The following is an 18,333-nucleotide window of genomic DNA, read 5'->3' as shown; positions in this document are numbered from 1 at the left end:
TGTCGGGGTCCGTGTGCAGGACGGCTGGCTCGCGGGGGGCCACGTCACGCGATGCTGTACAGGACACAAGACTGGGGAACAGAAGTGAAGTTGAGGGAGGACTTGGGGTTCACGTGGGAAGTGAGCTCGGGGGCCTGCCCCAGGGGCAACACCAGCCTCCCTGGAGCCCCGCCCACACTGCTGCCGCAGCCAGAGCCTGTCTCCTCTGCCCAAGACGCCCCAAAGCCTGCCAGCCCTCCCACCTCTTCATGCCATTCCTTTTGGGGGAAGTAGTGGTCCACTGAACTGTGACCTCTGGTCTGGGGACACCACAGCCTGTCACCTCAGCGTCCCGAGGAGCATGTACGGAATGTGGAGCGAACCCACCGGGCTCTGCTGCAGGCCAGGTCTCCAGGGGATGAACCATCCGGACCTGCCTCAAACAGCAGGCTGGCATCAGGTGGCCCCACCTGGCAGAACAGAGAGGGCAGGCTACCCCAGGTGCTGTGTGGGGACCCCTGGAGCCCAGCAGGGACCACCCCACTGGGAGGGGCCTCTGTGCAGAGTGGAGTCTGCAAAGGTGGTGTGGGCTGGATCCCCAGGTGCCCCCTCCCCAGGGAGGCCCCCCGGGCCCAGGAGAGCAGGGCCATGGCCTGGCTGGATTCACAGGTGCTGCAGGAGCCTTCTGCCTGGAAAGCCGGGGCACCCCATTTTCTACACCCCTCCCTCCAGACAGTCTTTCACCACGGGTCACTTTCCCACCGAGGCCCAGCCTTGCCAGAACAGCCCAGTCACCTCCCTCGGCCTGAACTCGGTCCACCTTTGTGAAGGCTCTCTGCGTGCTGGGCAGCAGACGCGGTGCTTGGGCCCCAGGGGACCCGAGGAGCCACAGGGCAGGAAGGACGGGAAGGGGGGCTGGGCTCCCTCCCGGAGGTGCCGAGGCCCCGCCCCCGGCGGTCTGTAGTGGGTGAGGGCTGGTGCTGGGGCAGGCCGGGGTGGGGCGGGGCGGGGAGGGGCGGGGAAGTGCCTAAAAGCCCGGGGCTGACACCGGATGCCTCCGAGAGCAGAGCCGCACTCAGCGTCCCCTCAGCCCCCAGGTCCCTGGGTCCCTGTCTGCACCCTCGGACCCCGAGCCCTGAAGCCCTGTCTCCCCATCCTCATTCCCCAGCCACCGGATCGTCGTCCGTGCCCCAGGACCCCAGACCCCACCCCTCCCCATCTCCAGACCCCCCTCCTGGGACCCCAAGCCCCCAGAGTCCCAGACCCCTAGCCGTGCTCCCGGCCCCCCAGGTCCCGGCCCTCACCGGGGCCATGTGCCGCCGCGGGCTGTGGCTGCTCGGAGTGCTGTGGCTGCAGGGTGAGTGAGCCCCTGTCCCGGGAGGGCCGGCCACCTGGCCTCAACAGAGCTGTGCTCTGGGCCAGCCCCGGGTGGTCACTCAGCAGGGAGGCTCTGGGAGGTGGACAGACTGACCTCCGAGAGGGAACTGGGGAGACCAGTGCCTGGGGCCGGGACCGAACACGTCCTCCGTGGGTCTTGGGGTGGGTACCCGCTGCTCCCGGGGCCCCAGTCCTGCCGGGAGGGGGACTGAGGGGCCCTGGAGCTGAGGGGGGCTGTCTGGGTCCTGCTCCGGCCTGGGGCAGGCTAGGGGGGCTGCTGGCCCTGCCCCCACCCCGCCCCCAGAACCTCCTGGGCTGGGGTCCTGAGACGTCTCAGCTCCACGCCCCACGCCAGAGGCAGCCAGGAGAGCAGCTGGGGGCCGCAGGGCTGGGGGCCCCCGGGGCCCCGCATTCCTGAGGTTGACGAGGTAGTGGCCACAGAGACACACCCGTCTGTGAAGAGGAAGGACAGGGTCTTCGGGCGGCTGCGGCCTGCCTGCTGTCTGTTGGTGCCAGGGAGGTGGGCCGTTGGCCAGGCAACTGGGGCGGAGAGTGCAGGGCGGGCAAGCCTCCGGCCCGGGGCCTGTGGGCTCCTGCAGGGGCTGGCTAGGGGCAGGGTCCCCCGGACCTGGCCAGGGTGGGGGTCCTGCTGCCTTTGATGCCGGACCCCATGCTGTCTCCCCTGGGAAGGGGCGCCCAGCGCAGGAGGCAGCTGCTCGGCGTGCCACAGGCTGACCCCTTTCCCCCGCAGTGGCCGCCCCCAGCGCCCGGCTGCCCCACGTGGAGCAGTACGAGGTGGTGTGGCCCCAGCGCCTGCCGGGGCCCCGGACCCGCCGAGCGCTGCCCTCCGGCTTGGTGAGTCTCGGCCGGAAAGTGGCCTGGAAGTGGGGTGGGGGTTCCCTCCTGGCCCTGCGGGGCCCGACTGTTACAGGGTTGCGAGGGGCCACCCTTGAGCCTGAGAGCCAGGTGGGCTTCTGCGCTTTGGAGCAGACCTCTCGGGAGGGGGCTCCCTCCCCCCAGGGCCTCCCCTCCCCAGCCCTGCCTCTCCCTGTGGGCTGCTCTGCCTCTCCCAGGAGCCCCGAGGCCCAGGCCACTCCCCAGTCTCACCCGCTGTGATAAGCCAAGTTCCTCCTCAGGCTGGAGGGGCGGGGTGGGCCGCTCCCCGGGAGCCTGTGCACAAGGTGCCTGCGACACACCTTTCCTGGGGCCTTTGGGGCTGGGCTGGGATTCCCCAGGACTGGCCCAGGTGACTCCTGGAGCTGGGGGGTGGGGAGTGTGTGTGAGACAGGCTGTGCTTGCCCGAGGTGGGGGCAGCCCTGTCCTGACCTCGCTGTCTAGGAAGAGCCCTGAGCCCCTGGACCCTCACCCCACTCTGGAGGCGAGGTGCACAGTGTCCCTGGCGAGGGGCAGGGAAAGGCAGGACCTCTTAGGGGGAGGACGCCTGGGCCGCAGGGGCTTCCCCCTCCCGCCCCATGCTACCTGTTGGGTTGCGTCCCCCATCCCCTCGCTTCCTGGGGGAGGGGCGTCATCGTCGTCCTTGTGCGGACAGGTGGGGAAACTGAGGCCTGCTCAGGACCCCTGCATGCAGCCCGGCCTGGCCCAGCATCCTTCACCACCCTGATGCTGAGTGACCCCCAGGGCCCCCCAAGGGCTTCCAGGCTGGGAGCCTGGGCCAGGCTGCAGTCCCACCCGCTGAGCCCTGCCCCAGCCTTGAGGGGGCCCAGCCCGGGGCAGGCCCTCACCCTGGACCCCTTCTGTTTTCCTGGCTCAGGACCTGCACCCAGAGAGCGTGAGTTATGTCCTCAGGACCCGGGGGCGCAACGTCACCCTGCACCTGCGGAAGAACAGGTGAGTAGGGCTGGGCCTGCCCACAGCACCCTGTGTCCTGGGCCCCCGGCTCCCTGGAGGACCCCCTCGGGGTGGCAGGCAGGGCCCGGGCCCCACGGTGGCTCTTTTCTAGGGACCTGGTGGCCTCGAGCTACATGGAGACCTACACAGCTGCCAACGGCTCCCAGGTGACCGAGCCGCTGCAGGGGCAGGTACGGCCCGGGCAGCCCTCCCGGGGTGGCCGAGGGGGCTCGGGGGCGAGGCCAGCAGAGCCCTCACACTCGCCCACCCTCCGCAGGACCACTGCTTCTACCAGGGCCACGTGGAGGGGCAGCCACACTCCGCTGCCAGTCTCAGCACCTGTGACGGCCTCAGGTGAGAGCTGCCGGCCCGGGCACGGGCTCAGGAGGTCAGGGCCCCGGCGCCACCCCTGGCCGTCCAGGGCAGCGAACTGAGCCCAGGGAGAGGGGCCAGACTGAGAGACACCTTGCTGCTCCTGGGCGTCCGGGCTTCTCTCACGAGTCACAGGCTCCTGACGCTCGAGGCTCCCAAGGGCCCTGGACACTGTCCCCAGCATGTCCCAGAGCAGAGCAGGGGCCTCCTGTCCCTCCAGCCTCTCTGTCCCTCCCTGGGCAGTGTGCAGGGGGCGGGGCACTGACTTGGGGCCCCCTGCCCCCCTCTGCCCACAGGGGCTTTTTCAGGGTGGGCTCAGACGTCCACCTGATCGAGCCGCTGCCGGGAGGCGGGGAGGAGGGGCAGCATGCACTCTACGAGCCCCAGTACCTGCGGCAGGAGGCCGGGACCTGCGGGGTCAGCAACACCAGCCTGGACAGCCTCCTGAGCCCGCGGACCTCCGCCGCCTTCAGGCCCCGGGTAAGGTCCCCGCCCGGCTGCGTCCCTGTCCAGGTGGTCGAGCCCGCCCCAGGCCCCCTGTGCACGCGGCGAAGTGAGCGCGCTGCCCACCGCCCCCTGGCCCGCGGGCCCGGCTCTGCCCAGCAGCTGCAGGGAGGGCTGGTGCCTTGCAGACAGGCCCCCCACCCCAAGCGAGCAGGGGTCCCGAGAGATGGTCAGCGTGGAGACTGGGCTGAGGTCAGGGGGGCTGTGGCTGGGGCCGCTGACCGGCTTCTCATTGCCACTTCACAGAACGGACCATGGTCCCAAGAAACCCACTACGTGGAGCTGTATATGGTCACAGACAGCGCAGAGGTGCCCTGGGCTGGTGGGGGAGGGCGGGCGGCACGGGTGCCCCCTGTCGGCTGTCGGCTGTCGGCTGAGGGTCTGCTGTCCTGCAGTTCCAGCGGCTGGGGAGCACAGCAGCCGTGCGCAGGCGGGTGCTGGAGGTGGTGAACCACGTGGACAAGGTGGGGACTGGGTTCACCCTGAGGGTGCCCCAGGGTCTGCCAGGGGCTCCTCCACCGCAGGGGATGCCAGGCTCCCAGCAACACAGACCCATTCCGGGCCTGGAGTCACCCACCCTGACAGAGACCCCGGTGGTTGGGGGGCGGGGGGCGGGGTGGGGACAGGCAGCCAAGCCGCCCGAGGCTCTGCCGCCGGGGCCCTGCCCCTCTCTCCAGCCGGGGGCCTGGCCTCGTCTGGGGGCCCGACCCACGCGCCGTCTTCCCGCAGCTGTATCAGGGGCTCGGCTTCCGGGTGGTCCTGGTGGGCCTGGAGATGTGGACCGGCAAGGACGAGATCGAGGTCAGCTCCAACGCCGAAACCACGCTGGACAACTTCCTGGCCTGGCGGACGCAGCGCCTGGCGGGGCGGCACGCCCACGACAACGCTCAGCTCATCACGTGAGTGGCGTTGCGCGACCGCGGCTGGAAGGGCCGCCGCCAGGAAGGGCGGCGGAGTGCTGGGGCCTCGGGAGCGTGGCCACCCCGGGGTGTCCGCCTGCAGACACCGCTCTTGTTTCCAGCGGGATCGACTTCAACGGCAACACTGTGGGGCTGGCCAAGGTGTCCACCATGTGCTCCCGGCACTCAGGGGCTGTGAACCAGGTGCGGAGGGCCCGGCCCGTGCGGGGAGCCCCGCTCAGAGCTGGAGGGGGGACGCCTGCTGGGGGGACGCCAGGGCTCAGGCCCGCCTGCTGGTCCCCAGGCTGCGCCCGCGCCCGGCCTCTTCGGGAGGGGATTCGCTTTACGAGCCGTTGACGGGAAGGGGCACCGGCCTCGCTCGGGCGGCCGGGCCAGCCGCGGGGGGCTGGGCCGAGCGGGAGGCGCCGGTCAGCACCGTCTCCTGGCAGGACCACACCACGAACCCCATCGGCGTGGCGTGCACCCTGGCCCACGAGATGGGCCACAACCTGGGCATGAACCACGACGAGAAGGTCCCGGGCTGCTACTGCCCCTCGCCCCCCCGCGACGGCAAGTGCGTCATGGCGGCCAGCATCGGGTGAGGCCTGGCCCCTTCCGGCCGGAGGGCGGGAGGTGCCGCAGAGCGGGGGTCCTGGGGCACGGCCGGCCTGCCCGCCGCCCACCCTCCTCCTGAGAGACACCCCTCCCCCCAGGTTCCCGTACCCCAAGATGTTCAGCCAGTGCAGCCGGGCCGACCTGCAGACGTTCATGGAAAACCTCCCGAAAACCTGCCTGGCCAACCAGCCCGACCTCGACCGCCTGGTGGGCGGGCCCGTGTGCGGGAATGGGTTTGTGGAGCGCGGGGAGCAGTGTGACTGCGGCCAGCCCCAGGTACGGCCGGCGCCGCCCCCCACCTGCACCAGCCCGGGTCTCCGTCCTGCAGGTTAGGACATCCGGGCCTGACCCGCTGGGCGCCCGCAGGGCCCACGGCCACCGTCGGAGCGGGCTCCGGCCCTCTGACACCCACAGTGACCAGGAGGGGCCCGTAGGAAGGCCCCGCCCCCCCCCCAGGGCGGGTCGTGGGGGGAGGCCCAGTGCTCAGCCCCTCAGCAGGGCCCCCGCCCCACAGGACTGTCAGAACCACTGCTGCAACGCCACCACCTGCCGGCTGGCCCACGGGGCCGAGTGCGCCCACGGCGCCTGCTGCCACCAGTGCAAGGTGAGCCCCCACTCCCGCCCCCGGCCCAGCTGTGCCCCGCGGTCAGTGGGTGGGCAGGGGTCCGGGGGACGGCGGGGACCGAGCAGCAGGCATGGGTCTGTCTGGGGCCTGCCGTTCCCTCCGTGAGCTCCGCTCTGCTGGGCCAGGTGAAGCCGGCTGGCGAGCTCTGCCGCCCCCGGAAGGACGCCTGTGACCTGGAGGAGCACTGTGACGGCCGCCAGCCGGCCTGCCCGGAGGACGCCTTCCAGGAGAACGGCACCCTCTGCGAGGGGGGCTACTGCTCCGGCGGGGTCTGCCCTACGCGGTCCCAGCAGTGCCGGGACCTGTGGGGGCCAGGTGAGGCGGGCTGCCAGGGAACCCGCTGTGGGCCTGGGGGGGGCGCGGGTCTCGAGCCGGAGGACTGACCTGCGGCCCCCACAGGCAGCCGGGCCGCGGTGGAGCGGTGCTACTCCTACAGCCTCCTGCCGGGCTGCAGGAGCGGTGGCCCCCTTGGCTCTGCAGGGTGAGTGTCCAGCCAAGCCTGAGTCCCCGGGCTCCGGGGACATCCCCAGCGGGGCGGGGGGGGGGGGGTCGCCCACGAAGGTCCCCCGTACAGAGGGGCAGGGGCCTGCCCGTGCTGCCCTCGTGGGAGGGAGGGCGGGCCACTGTGTCTGGGGGTGTGGGCACCCCGCCAGTGAGCCCCACAGCCCACCCAGGGGTCCTGGGCCTCAGGCCCCAGCAGCTCCCTGGCCCCCCGAGCGCATCGGCGTGCACAGAGCAGCAGGCCCAGCAGGGCGGGCCCCACGGCAAGTGCCTCCGTCCACAGGGCCACGTGCAGCATCCTGTTCTGTGCAGGTGGGCAGGTGCCCCCGGGGCGGAGCTCCTGCACCATCTCCCTCAACTCCTGCCAGGCCCTGAGCCTGGAGGGCAGCCCCGAGTACGAGCGAGTGCTCGACGGCACCAAGTGCGGCGACCAGAGGGTGAGTGACCGGACGCAGGGCAGCACGCGGCCCCGGGGGTCCCGGACGCAGCCCAGAGCAGGGCGCTGGCCGCTGGAGGGACGTGTGGGTGGAGGGACGTGTGGGCGGGCCCCTCCCCGTCCTCAGGAGAGACTCGGGAGTGCAGAGGCGCCGGGGAAGCCCAGTTAATGTGGTTCGAAGACCTTCCAGTCTGCAGGTCCCCCAGGGGACAGGGGCACCGGTCCTCTGTGGCCCTGGTGGCAGCAGTGGGCGGCAGACAAGGCCACCCTGGCTACGGTGGCCACGGCTGCCCCTCCCCGAAGCTCACCTGCAGGTTTCGGGTCTGCTTTGGCTGCTGGGGCAGTGGGGGGGCAAGGGTGGGGGTCCTGCCTGACGAGGCCTCTCCGCCCTCCAGGTCTGCTGGAGGGGGCTGTGCCAGGACCTGCACGTCTACAGATCCAGAAACTGCTCCGCCCAGTGCAGCGGCCGCGGGGTGCGTGGGCCTTGGGGTGAAGGAGACTCGAGGGCCGTGCTTAGGACGAGCCCCGGGGGACAGAGGGCAGGGGCCTGGAGTGGGCAGGGGTCTGTGGGCCACCATGGGGCCTGTGGACACGTGGGCTGCTCTGCTCTATTCTGGGAGGGGCGAGAGCGCCAGTTTTCAGTGACATGTCTGTGACGTGGGGAACAGACGGGAGATCGCTGAGAGCTTGAAACAAGAGTCTGGAGCAGACCCCAAGCCTCCTGGGGAGGGCTGTCCACCCTTCCTCTGCCCAGAAAGCCCTCTGGGGTCTGGTGTCTGGGTGAGGGGCTGCTGCTGTCTGCCTGTGTGACAGCCCTGGGCCCCTGGACTCGGGGGCCTGTCCCTGTCAGCAGGGTCACAGCAGAGCCCCTCGCCGGCCAAGGCTGGGCCCGGGGCCTCTGTGGGCCCCGAGGGCCCCTCCTGATGCCTGGCTGCCCCCAGGTGTGCAACCACAAGGGGAAGTGCCACTGCAACCCGGGCTGGGCCCCACCCCGCTGCGCGGAGCCTGTGGCAGAAGCTCGCACAGGTAGGGCCTCACTCCCCAGGGCCTCCGTGCCCTCACGGCCTGACGGGGTGGGTCCGACGGGGCCACCCGGGTGGGAGAAGCGAGCCGAGTGCCCCCAAACCACTGGGAATCGTCAGCGCAGAGACTCGGACTCACAGGCCCAGGTGCTCCCCGCCCACAGGTCCAGGGTCAGGCCCAGGGGCCTGTGACCCTTTCTCTCACAGGAGAAGGGTCCTCAGGTGGATGCTCACTGGTGGGGGATGGGGCAGGAGGGCCCTGGCCGCCCTCCCCACCCCCTGCCCTATTGACGCCTGGCCTCACGTGCCCACAGCGACCGAGAGCCTCCTGGTGCCCGTGCTGGTGCCCGTGCTGCTCCTCCTGGCTCTGGGCCTCGCCCTGGTGGCTGTGGTTGCCTACCGCAAGGCTGGGAGCCACATCCGACGGAGGTGAGGGCCCCTGGGTTGCACAACGCCCGTCTGCCACGAGCACGGCCCGTCCTCGCCCTGTGGGGCAATGGCCCTGCTGCTGCTGGAGGGGGAAGAGAGCCTGTGGTGGGGCCTGGAGGGCCTCTGGCTGGGCTGGGGCAGGTGGCAGGTGGCGCGTGCGGGGGACAGGTTGGTGATGTGGTGAAGCACTAGGGGACATCACCTCTCTTGGGATGACCACACCACCCACTTGCCGGCTGCCCACCTGGAAGAACTGTGACCCTGTGCTGGCCACAGCACGAGACACATGAGGCTGTTCTTTCTGAGTCGCTGTGGTGGTGTACCATGTGTGGGGTGGCAGGCACTGCAGCTTGGGGTACCCTGGCCAGGCCAAGAGATGCCATGCTTAGGGGCCCCCAAGCCCCTGGGTCAGACCCTGAGGCCAAGATGCATTGACTTGTCTAACCTTCTCAGCAGGAACGTGGCTCCCAAGACCACCATGGGGCTCTCCAACCCCCTCTTCTACCAGGGGGCCAGCGGGCCAGCAAAGGGCACAGCTGCGGCTGCCCCCGTAGGCCCCCCAGAGCTGGTCTCCACCACGCACACCACCCCTGGCCAGCCCTCTAGGCCCACGGCTTCTGCAGTGACCTCTAAGCGGCCACCCCCTGCCGTAAGCATCAGCCGGCTCCCCGGGCCGTGGACCCCTGAGCCGGGGCGCTCCCCCAGGGCCTCAGAGCCGCTTCCGCACGCACCCTGTTCGGAGGCAGGACGGAGGCTTTGGGCGGGCGGTCTCTGGACCCACGTGCACTGGTGACGGAACTGGAAGTTGAACTTGAATCTGAGGCTCCAGGCCTCTGCAGGGACCAAGGACAGTTCTGAAGCCCAGGCAACACCACCTCAGAACGTCCACACGGTCAAGGGAAGGGGCTGTGCGGGTGTTGGTCAGGCTGGGCGGAGCTTTATCCTTCCTCTGGGAGGGGCAGAATGTTGGGTCCTCAGCTGGGGGGTGGGTGTGGTGGGGGAGCCCCAGGAGGCACTGCCCCCCGAGACCCAGGCTCCCGCCCTGTTCCCTGCAGCCTCCGGCCACCATGTCCAGCCCGCCCTTCCCAGTCCCTGTGTACACCCAGCAATCCCCAGCACAGGTGAGCAGCAGCACGGCCCGCAGCCAGGCACTCCAGGTGGTGAAAATTGGGTCCCGGGAGGCAGGAGGTCCCGGGGCTGGATCTGGTGGGCTGGGGACCCCAGGGTGCAGCCACTGCAGTTTCAGAAGGTTGATCAGCGAGATCAGGGGTCCAGGGCCTGAGCTTCTGACTGCTCCTCCTCCTTCCAGCTCCGACCTGCTCCTCCCTCCAAGCCCCTCCCGGAGCTGAAGCCTAGACAGGTGAGAGGACCTGGCCACTTGGCCGCACAGAAGACCCCCTTGGCAGTGCCTGTGCTCTGCCCCTCGGGCCAGACCCCTCGCTGCCTGGCACCCCAAACCCCAGGACTGGGTGGGGCGCTCCCCTGCTGGCCTGACCATCTGTAGGGTCACCCAGAGCCCCTTCTGCAGGTCCCAGGGTCCGGTCCTTGTTGGCTCCCCATTGCTGGGCCTGCTCCCCGCCCACCTCGGCCCTGGACCAAGGCCGCCTCCAGCAAGCGGCTGCCTCCGCGGCTTCTGGCGCACGGGAGAGAAGGGAGGGCGGGGCTCCCCAACCAGCTGCCCCTCCTGGAGCAGGCTCTGCCCCCAGGCACCCTGTGGGGGCTCCTGGTGTCTACCTGCCTGCCACTGGCGATGTTGACCCCTGCAGGTCTCTCCCTGTGACCTCAGGTCTTGGAGATCCTTTGAGATGAGACTCCTACTACTTTTTAGACAATCCGCGTCGATCTCCCTGCAGCTCCCTTGGCTGTGGTCCTCACTTAATGGACATTCTCTGTTGCTTTCCTTAACTTTCATTCAGCACTAACTTCTGACTTACGGAAAGTTGCAAAAAATGGCCTAAGGAGGGGTTTTGACAGGCAGGATGGGGACCAAGTGGGCAGAGAGCTTTGTGGCCCAGAAAGTGGGGATGGCCAGGCAGAGGCTGTGAGGAGTCCAGCTTCTCAGTAGGGTCCCTGTGGGTCACTGAAAACTACAAATGCCAGGCGTCACCCCAGCATCCTGGGGGCCGGGGCGTGCCACCAGGCTGAGCCCGGCCGCACCAGGCCTGGGCAGCCTTCTGCCCCCACCCGGAGTTTCCGTCATTAATTCTTGGTTTGCAGCTTCCAAGACCCACGTTCTGGCAGTTTAAACACTTTTCACTGGTGCAGGGGAGGTGCGGGGGCCTTGGGAGAGGGTGACCGTCTCTGGCTAGTCTGGGTTTCATTCTGCCGGTGGTCATGGGTGGAAGGAGGGTGTGGGGTGGGGCTTTTCTGGAGAGAGCTCAGCAGGGCGGCCTGCGGTCTGGGGCAGAGCAGAGCGCTTGGCAGGACAGAGCTCTGCTCCAGCCGGGGCAGGTGGCACCCACTGTCACTGTGTCTGCTTCCTCCCAGGCGGTCAGGCCGACCTGCACGCCCCCCGTGCCACCAGTCAAGCCCCAGGCTCAAAGGGCCAACCCTGGACCCACTGAGGTGAGCCCCTCCCCTCGGGCAGTGCCCACCTGCGGGGCCGGTGGGGGCAGGCTGCGTTCCTTCAGCAGGCTGCGCCGTGGGCTGGAAGGAGAAAGTCAGCTGCGGGTTTGCTCTACCCTGGGCTTTGCTCTGCCAGACGGTTTTGCAGGGATGGCTGCTTCTCCCGGCTGTTGATTTGCCTTCACCTACTGGTCCGAGGACTGAGTGGGTCCTCTGCAGTGTTAGCCGGGGGGCTGTGGGGTCACCGTCACCACTGCGTGCACAGGGCTAGCTCACTGCTGGGTGAACTGAGAATCTAAGTTTTAAGAAGTGTGAAAGGAAGTAACCTTCAGGTGTTTTGTAGCAGGTGGTTTTTATTGTTTCATTCTTCCTTCTTCAAGGGAGCTGTTGGCCCAAAGGTCGCTCTGCAACCCCCTGTCCAGAGGCGGTGAGGGCTGAGCTCAGAGCCTTGTGGGCATCCTTGGCTGCATCTTGGATGCACCCGCTGTCTGCATCGTGTTCCTGTTCAATGAGCCCTGTGCCCTCCTCCACCGAGCCCGTCCCGCTTGGTTCACTGAGAAATCACAGCAGAAGAGCCACTTCCTCGGGGCCAAGGTCCCGCTCTAGCACCCCAGGGTCACAGCCCAGGGCCTCTGGGTCAGGACTCTGCTGCTGTTCCTGACCTTTCACGCGTGCTGGTCACGCTTCGCTACGTCCGCGGGGCAGGGTCAGCCACAGTGGCCTGTGCGCGCGTCTCCCAACGGCCATGGCCTTCCCCAGCGTGCGGAGGAGGCTCCTGCACCCGCTCCCCGCTGCTCCGGACCCCTCCAGGCGGAAGGCCCGCGCGTGTGCACACGCCTGTGAGCCCACGCTTGTCGCAGGAAGACCCCGCCGCCGCGCCCTGGCTGCAAGCCCCTCCCTCTTCGGAGCCTGTTTCCCGGTTTCCCTGATATTTAAGAAGGAAAAGCTAGTTTTTACTATTAAATTATTGATCAACTTCCAAATGACTGGATGCATTTTTATTGGATGGAAGCCCAACAAGGTGGAATTCAATTTGTAAGATTTAAGGGTCCAATGCTTGTTAAAATAAAACGTGCCCTGTACGAAGGCGGCGACGTTATGTTTTCCTTGCTCTCCGATTGTATCATAACCCCCTAAACTGAGCAGCCCGAGTGCCCCGTCGCGGAAACACGTCGAGGGTCCCCAGCCCCAGGCGGAACTCAATCAGCACCCGCAAAACTCCTGCCCTTCCGGCGCCCCGCCCCCCGTCTCCCGGCAACGGCTCGGTAGCCCGCCCCTTCCGGCGCCGTTTCCTGGCAACGGCCCGACAACCATCAGCCGTGAGCCAAGCTGGGCTCCCGGGCCTCGGCGCCGTGGTTGCCCAGCGCGCTCCGCGGCCTCTGCGCCTGGCTGGACGGGCTCCCGCTCAGCCGTCCCAAGCGCCACCTGGCCCGGGACTCCAGCGACGGCGGTGAGGGCTGGCGCAGCCCCGAGGCGAAGAGGGACGTGGCCGGCCAGACGCTGTGGCCAGCGTCTCACGAAGGGTCCCAGCTCCCCGGGCTCCGGGCACAGAGCTGAAAACCGCAGAGCAGGGCGTGAGGGGCGCCCCGGGAGGGGTGCGCAGGACGCGAGAAACGGGGGGAGGCGATGTGGGGGCGCTGACGCCCGGGAGGAGGAGGAGGTGGCGGCAGCGGAGAGGGGCCTCGCTGTGCATTTAGCACCGTCGCTCGGCAGCTCCCCTCCCCTGGCATCGTCTGGGACCGATGGTGCAGACTCCGGGTCCCCTCCAGCACCTCCGACCCCCGCCCAGCTCCCGCAGCCCGGGCCCTGGGCACCCACACCCTGGTCCCAGCGGTCGCTCCCCCAGGACTCCACTCTCTGTCCTGATCCACCTCAGGGCCATGGAGACTGATGATGGAAAGAAACAAGGGGGTCCTGCACCGGGTGGACGGGGCTCACCTGTAACCCCCAGCACCACCCTCAGTGCTGCTGCCGGGGATCGTGAAGCATATCCGCCCCCAGCTGGTGGACCTGCCCAGCCGTGTGCCCACCTGCAACACGGACCAGAAGCTCGGCAGCTGGAGCATTCTCAACGGGCAGGCTCTCAGCCTCTCTCCTTGGGGGGCCCCAGTCCTCGCTCCAGGAGGGCCCTCCCTCTGAAGCTGGTCTGGTGGCCACCTCTCGCACCCTTCCTGGTCTCCTGGACAGCTCTCGGGTGGCGTCCGTGCTATGGGTTTCCCTTGTCAGTGTCCGTCCGTATTTCTGTCCATCAGAATCTCACCATCAACCTGGGCTCCGGGGGGTTCCCCACCAAGAGGGCAGCACCGGTCAGCTTGAGGCCCACTCGCTAGGGTTTCAGTCCTGCCTTCTGACCGTGTGTCCAGCCCGCACGGACCACCCTCTCGCTCGCTCACTCAACCCTAACCCTGGGCTGGCCCGGCCTTCCTGGGGCTGAGAGCCTGGCGGGCAGACAGATGAGGGAGATGCATCAGGGGTGAAGGGTGCTGTGGGGGACAAGGCCGGGCACCCGGCAAGACAGTGAAGTGGGTCGACCTGCGGCTGGGGAGGGGCCGCAGTGGGGAGCAGGGGGCAGCGTCTGCGTCCCTCTGGGGAACCGAGGGCTCAGAACGAGGCCCCTGGTGTCCCTGCACACTGCACTGCGGGCCCTGCTCCTGGCCTGGGGCCCAGGACCCCACCGGGGTGAGGGCTGTGAAGGGAAGTGGAGGCGGGGGAAGGAGGTGACTGCAGCCAGATGTCGCCGGGTGAGAAGTCGGATTCTGGGTGCTGGAGGTGAAGCAGCAGGACTTCCTCGGAGTGAAGTGACTCAGGCAGGAAGGTGACCTCTGCCGCAGTGTCCCCGAGACACGCATCAGGGAGGTGATGGCCCAGGCTGGGAACACCAAGCTGACTGCACAGGGCACCCAGGATTCTTCGACCCTAGCGGGAGGGCCACCAGGCCTCCACAGGTGCAGGGCGAGAAGGGGCCCCATCCGAGGGTCCCCTCTGAGGACAGCCAGGCCACACTGCTCAAGGGTTGCACCCCACCCCTGCTTCCTGCACAGGGAAGTCACAAGCTGAGTTTCTGTGTCTCAGAGGCTGACGGCCGAGAGGTGGTGGCCAGCATGCCCGGGGCCATCGAGCCCATGCTGTGTGTGCTGAGGGAAAAGGTGGTTGCCATCGCTATCCGCGAGGACCCTCCCAGTGCAGCCACACGTGTCCTCTAGGTACTGCCTTTGAAGCTGCTGGCTGTCACGTTGGGCCACGGTCTTGTGACCTGGCAATGAGAGGGCGAAACTAGGAATTAAGTGACAAAACCAGGGAACTTTGAACGACCGCCCCCTGGTCCCCCAGCCTCTCTGCGCCCCCCTCCCCTCTGTGACTAGGAAAAGCAGGGAGGCCAGCTGGCCACGCAGTCGGGGGTCAGCCCTGCTGGGCTGAGTCTGAGGTCCCACTCTGAATTCTCTGCAGGATGCAGGCGTCTCCAGTGCTGACACTGGGGGTTGTGGGTCAGGGGGCTCGCGCCCAACCCCCATGCTGCTGGCATCCAAACCCCTGGCCCTGGAAATGGCCTATAAGGGGTGTGAGGGCGGGCAGGCGTGCTCGGGGGACACAGGGCCCATGGGGCTGGTGGGCTTCCGGGGGAGCAGCTCCGAGGGGCTCGAGAGGGCAGTCCCAACGCCCTCTTAGTTCCTGGGCCTCGGCCCCCCCCAGTGGGAGCCCACGGCTTCTGTCCAGGGGCCACACAGGGTGGACACATGTGCAAACAGAAGCTTCTGGAGGCAGTACCGCAGGGTGGCATTAGGCCATGCCGTGCCCGCGTGGCCCTGTCCCTGTGGCCTTGCCCCCACCCCAGGAGCGGCTGCGGGCCCGGCTCCCTTCTGAGGCAGAGGCCAGCGCGGGTTCTGCGGACTTGCAGGCCTGCTGCACCCCCCGGCGCCCTCCAGGGTGAAGACCCCCTGGAGTCAGAGGGCTGCGGAGAAGGCGGGACACGCTGTGTGCCAAGGGTGGGCCCTGTCTCTCGAACCCTCTGCCACTGTGCCCCAGCCACCCTTTCCCGCCAGCTGCCAGGCTGCCGGCCAGGCGTTTGCCTTCCCGTCGAGCCCCAGCTGCGAGCCCTGGAATGCAGCAGCTGCTGGAGGAGAAGCAGCAGGCGCTGGCCATTCTGCAAGAGACAGTCAAGGTGCGGTGTCCGGGGTGCCCCTCCATGTCCACACCCTGATCCGGGAGGGAGAGCAGCTGGCTGTAGGCGGTACAGGGAGGCACCGCCTTCCCTTCTCCACAGCTCGGACCCAGTGTGGGGGCCATGGCGTTGGGTGGGACACGCAGAGCCTCTGACCGGGGAGAGCCCGTATTCAGAAAACAGTTCGACTACACACGCCCAGCAACACAGGGAGAGTGTGGTGCCTCTCCCCACGAGGATGCAGCCTTGCCTCCCCAGTCCCCAGAGCCCAGGGCGAATGTTCCAGGGGCTGCAGACAGTCACGGGCCTCACCACCCCGACGTGCTGGATGGACAGCAGGCCCAGGGCCAGGGGGCCACATCGGGGGTAGAAGACAGTCTCCAAGGTGCATGCCTAGTTCTAGGGTGCCAGCCTGGTCCCACGGGCACACAAGAGGCCTTCTTCCGCGCACCTGGTTCTGAGGGCGTGCAGCAGCCTGAGGGTCTGCAGCGGCCCTGGGCCAGGAGATGCCCGGGCCCCTCGCTGGCAGGGAAGGGCCGCCCTGTGGGAGCACAGGCTGCCGCTCTGGCGGAGACAGTGGGGGCGGAGCAGGCGCGCAGGGCACCCCTGTCGGCTGGGCGTCCAAGGAGCCGGCAGGGATGGGGGTGACCCGGTGGTTCCCGGTGAGCGCTGTGGTCTCCGTGCGCTCTTTTCTTGAGAAAGCAGGAAGCTGATGTCACCGTGCGGTTGGCCTTTGCTGAGGGGCCGCGGGGAGGAAGTGCCACGGAGACACGCAACCCCTGCCTGGCCTGGCCAGGCCCCGGGCTCTGGTCCCTGTGCCAACAGAGTGGGTGGATCGTGTAACTATTGATTCTGTGAAACCCAGAGGGACGGCAGCTCTACCTGTCTTTCAGAGATTGTCACTGGTGTGGCTGTTTCAGGGGGGATGGCAGACGCTGGGGGGCTGTGGGGGCAGCAGCTGAGGGCCTGTGGGGCGGGCAGGGCTGGCAGGTGGCTTCTCAGTCCCCCCGGAGGAAGCCGGCACCCCACCGTGGGCAGCCCTTCGAGACCCTTGCTGGAGGGCAGCCCGGGGAGGGTCGTGGCCAGGATGGGTGGGTGCGACGGCCACTCACCCCTCCAGGGTTGGGGGGAGGGGAGGTGGCTGTGCCTGGAGACACAGGCGCTGGCTGGCAGCAGTGTCCTCGCCGGGGCGTGGGCCGGCCGCTGCGGACCTCATTTTGGACACGGCGTTGGGGGCAGAGAAGCCCTTCCAGCCCCCTCGGCGGCGGCTCCTCTTGCCTGCGGCCCGTGGCGGGCGAGGCCCGAGCTTCCAGGAAGCGGGGGGTGGCTCATGTGCGGCCATCCCCAGGGTTGGGGGGTGGCCAGGGCTGTCCTCGTGCTTCAGGAAAATGTTCCATTTGATTTTTTCCCTGAGAAAACGATTTAGTTTATCCTTTTAGATTTCATTTATTGATTTTAGAGAGAGGAGGGCGGGGTGGGGAGGGGGGAGAAACACGGACTTGCTGCTCCACTCGCCTCCCGCACAACCACTTGGTGCGGAGCCTGAACCAGCCATCTGGGCGCATTGGGATGACGCCCCACTCGACCCAGCGACCCGGCCAGCCATCTCTGCTCTAGACCGACTTTAGTGGGCTACAGTGGTCCATAAAGTTCTATAGGTTTTTAAAAAGATTTTATTTGTTTACTCTTAGAGAGGGGAAGAGAGAGAGAGAAGCATCAACATGTGGTTGCCTCTCACACGCCCCCACCTGGGGACTGAGCTGCAAACAAGGCATGTGCCCTGAGTGGGGAATCGAACCCGAGACTCTTTGGTTCGAAGGCTGGCGCTCAGTCAACTGAGCCACCCCAGCCAGGGTGAAATTCTATAGGTGTCGAGTGTCCGGCCCTACCGCACACCACCTGCACACTGACGCTTCCTTGACCGTTAGCTCCCAGAGGTGACCCTGGTGCCTGCCGTCCCACTGGGTCGGCCACAGAGTCAGCACAAACCCACTGGCCTGCTCCGCCCGGGGCTGCAAGGGGCAGGCAGCCCTCCCGTGCCCTGCGCCCGCGTGGCTGTCACCCCGACCCCCGGGCCCACTTCCCACAGGGCCTTGCCTGTGGCAGCCGAGTCCACCTCCCTCCGGGGCGGCCCGCTCTGCGGCCGTGCGGCCTTGCGGTAGGGCTGGCTGGACTGTCGGCCCTGGGACTGGAAACCGCCCACTCAGGGCGTCGGCCATGCAGAGACGCGCGTTTTCCTGAAGGTTTGCGCACGAAGGTGGTCGGGCTGGAGCCCCAGTGGAGCTGAAGGACGGCAGGTCGGGGAGGTGACCAGGCGTGAGGACGAGCCCCAGGGAGCGAGAGGCCAGAGAGGAAGGCTCCCGAGTCAACCGGACGCTGAATGTGAACCCGCTGGACGTCCCCAGGCTGGGGCTCTCCCGCGTGCGGCCGCACGCTGTCTGGTGGTCTGAGGGACACCTTGTGCCCAGGGTGCGGGGCACCAGTGGGCAGAAACGGGCGGTGTGGGGGCCAGGGGCTCAGCGCTGCCCAGGGTCCCCGACCAGCGTGGAGGTGAAGACGCGGGCCCGGCTGCTGTGAGCCTGGAGGGTCTCATCCCCACCTCCACTGGCAGCACCGTGTCCCCCGACCTGAAGTCCCATGGGGGAGAGCCTGCTCGAGGGGGGCTGTGTCCCCCGGGTGGTCCCCTCTGCCCGAGGGGCCGGGAGGACGGGGACAAGGCGCCTTGGGCCCTGCTGGCCACCCTCACTGCGTGGTCCCCGGTGCCTCGCGGCAGCCCCTTGAGATGGGCGGCTCACCCTGGTTTGCTTTGCGGTTTTGGGGGGTCAGGGAGGAGCTGGGCCTGCAGAGTGGGCCTCTTCCAGTCTACATGGGGTCCCTGATCCCTGGGGAGGAGCTGGCCCTGGGACTTGACCTGAGGGTGGGCAGGGCAGAGCCGGGCAAGCAGCCCCCAGCCCCGGGGATGGGGGCCGTAGAGGGACTCCAGCAGGGGGCATGGGTGTGGC

At 68.1% G+C, this 18,333-nt stretch overlaps 2 protein-coding genes across 5 annotated transcripts; both read left to right on the top strand.

The window, feature by feature from the left end:
• The first annotated feature begins 1,048 nt into the window (after window positions 1-1,048).
• ADAM8 (ADAM metallopeptidase domain 8) lies at window positions 1,049-12,245 on the top strand. Of its 4 annotated transcripts, none has more exons than XM_045854584.1 (24): window positions 1,049-1,336; window positions 2,108-2,211; window positions 3,128-3,204; window positions 3,317-3,395; window positions 3,482-3,558; window positions 3,873-4,056; window positions 4,327-4,389; window positions 4,476-4,544; window positions 4,810-4,979; window positions 5,102-5,183; window positions 5,429-5,577; window positions 5,693-5,870; window positions 6,109-6,198; window positions 6,345-6,534; window positions 6,619-6,700; window positions 7,004-7,157; window positions 7,552-7,629; window positions 8,098-8,182; window positions 8,493-8,607; window positions 9,064-9,256; window positions 9,663-9,728; window positions 9,917-9,967; window positions 11,095-11,172; window positions 11,553-12,245. In XM_045854584.1, exons 1-24 carry the CDS (start codon window positions 1,291-1,293, stop codon window positions 11,601-11,603), a joined length of 2,511 nt encoding a protein of 836 aa, XP_045710540.1. In that variant the 5' UTR covers window positions 1,049-1,290; the 3' UTR covers window positions 11,604-12,245. The 4 variants fall into 4 exon arrangements, 2 of the variants coding, with proteins under 2 accessions (XP_045710540.1, XP_045710539.1); XM_045854583.1 differs by having other exon boundaries at window positions 1,050-1,336; window positions 9,061-9,256; XR_006787539.1 differs by lacking the exons at window positions 11,095-11,172; window positions 11,553-12,245 and having other exon boundaries at window positions 7,033-7,157; window positions 9,917-9,962.
• Window positions 11,918-17,908, top strand: LOC123828712 (sperm flagellar protein 1-like). Its single transcript, XM_045853815.1, has 8 exons — window positions 11,918-12,011; window positions 12,497-12,622; window positions 13,136-13,251; window positions 14,214-14,352; window positions 15,068-15,155; window positions 15,232-15,331; window positions 17,308-17,489; window positions 17,737-17,908. The coding sequence occupies exons 1-8, from the start codon at window positions 11,918-11,920 to the stop codon at window positions 17,906-17,908; spliced, it is 1,017 nt and encodes a 338-aa protein (XP_045709771.1).
• The last annotated feature ends 425 nt before the right edge of the window (window positions 17,909-18,333 follow it).

The sequence above is a fragment of the Phyllostomus hastatus genome, unplaced genomic scaffold (genome assembly GCF_019186645.2).
Source record: "Phyllostomus hastatus isolate PE091 unplaced genomic scaffold, TTU_PhHast_1.1 phas_scaffold_1066, whole genome shotgun sequence".
Classification (NCBI taxonomy): domain Eukaryota; kingdom Metazoa; phylum Chordata; class Mammalia; order Chiroptera; family Phyllostomidae; genus Phyllostomus; species Phyllostomus hastatus.
This window is presented reverse-complemented; position numbering and strand designations above follow the sequence as displayed.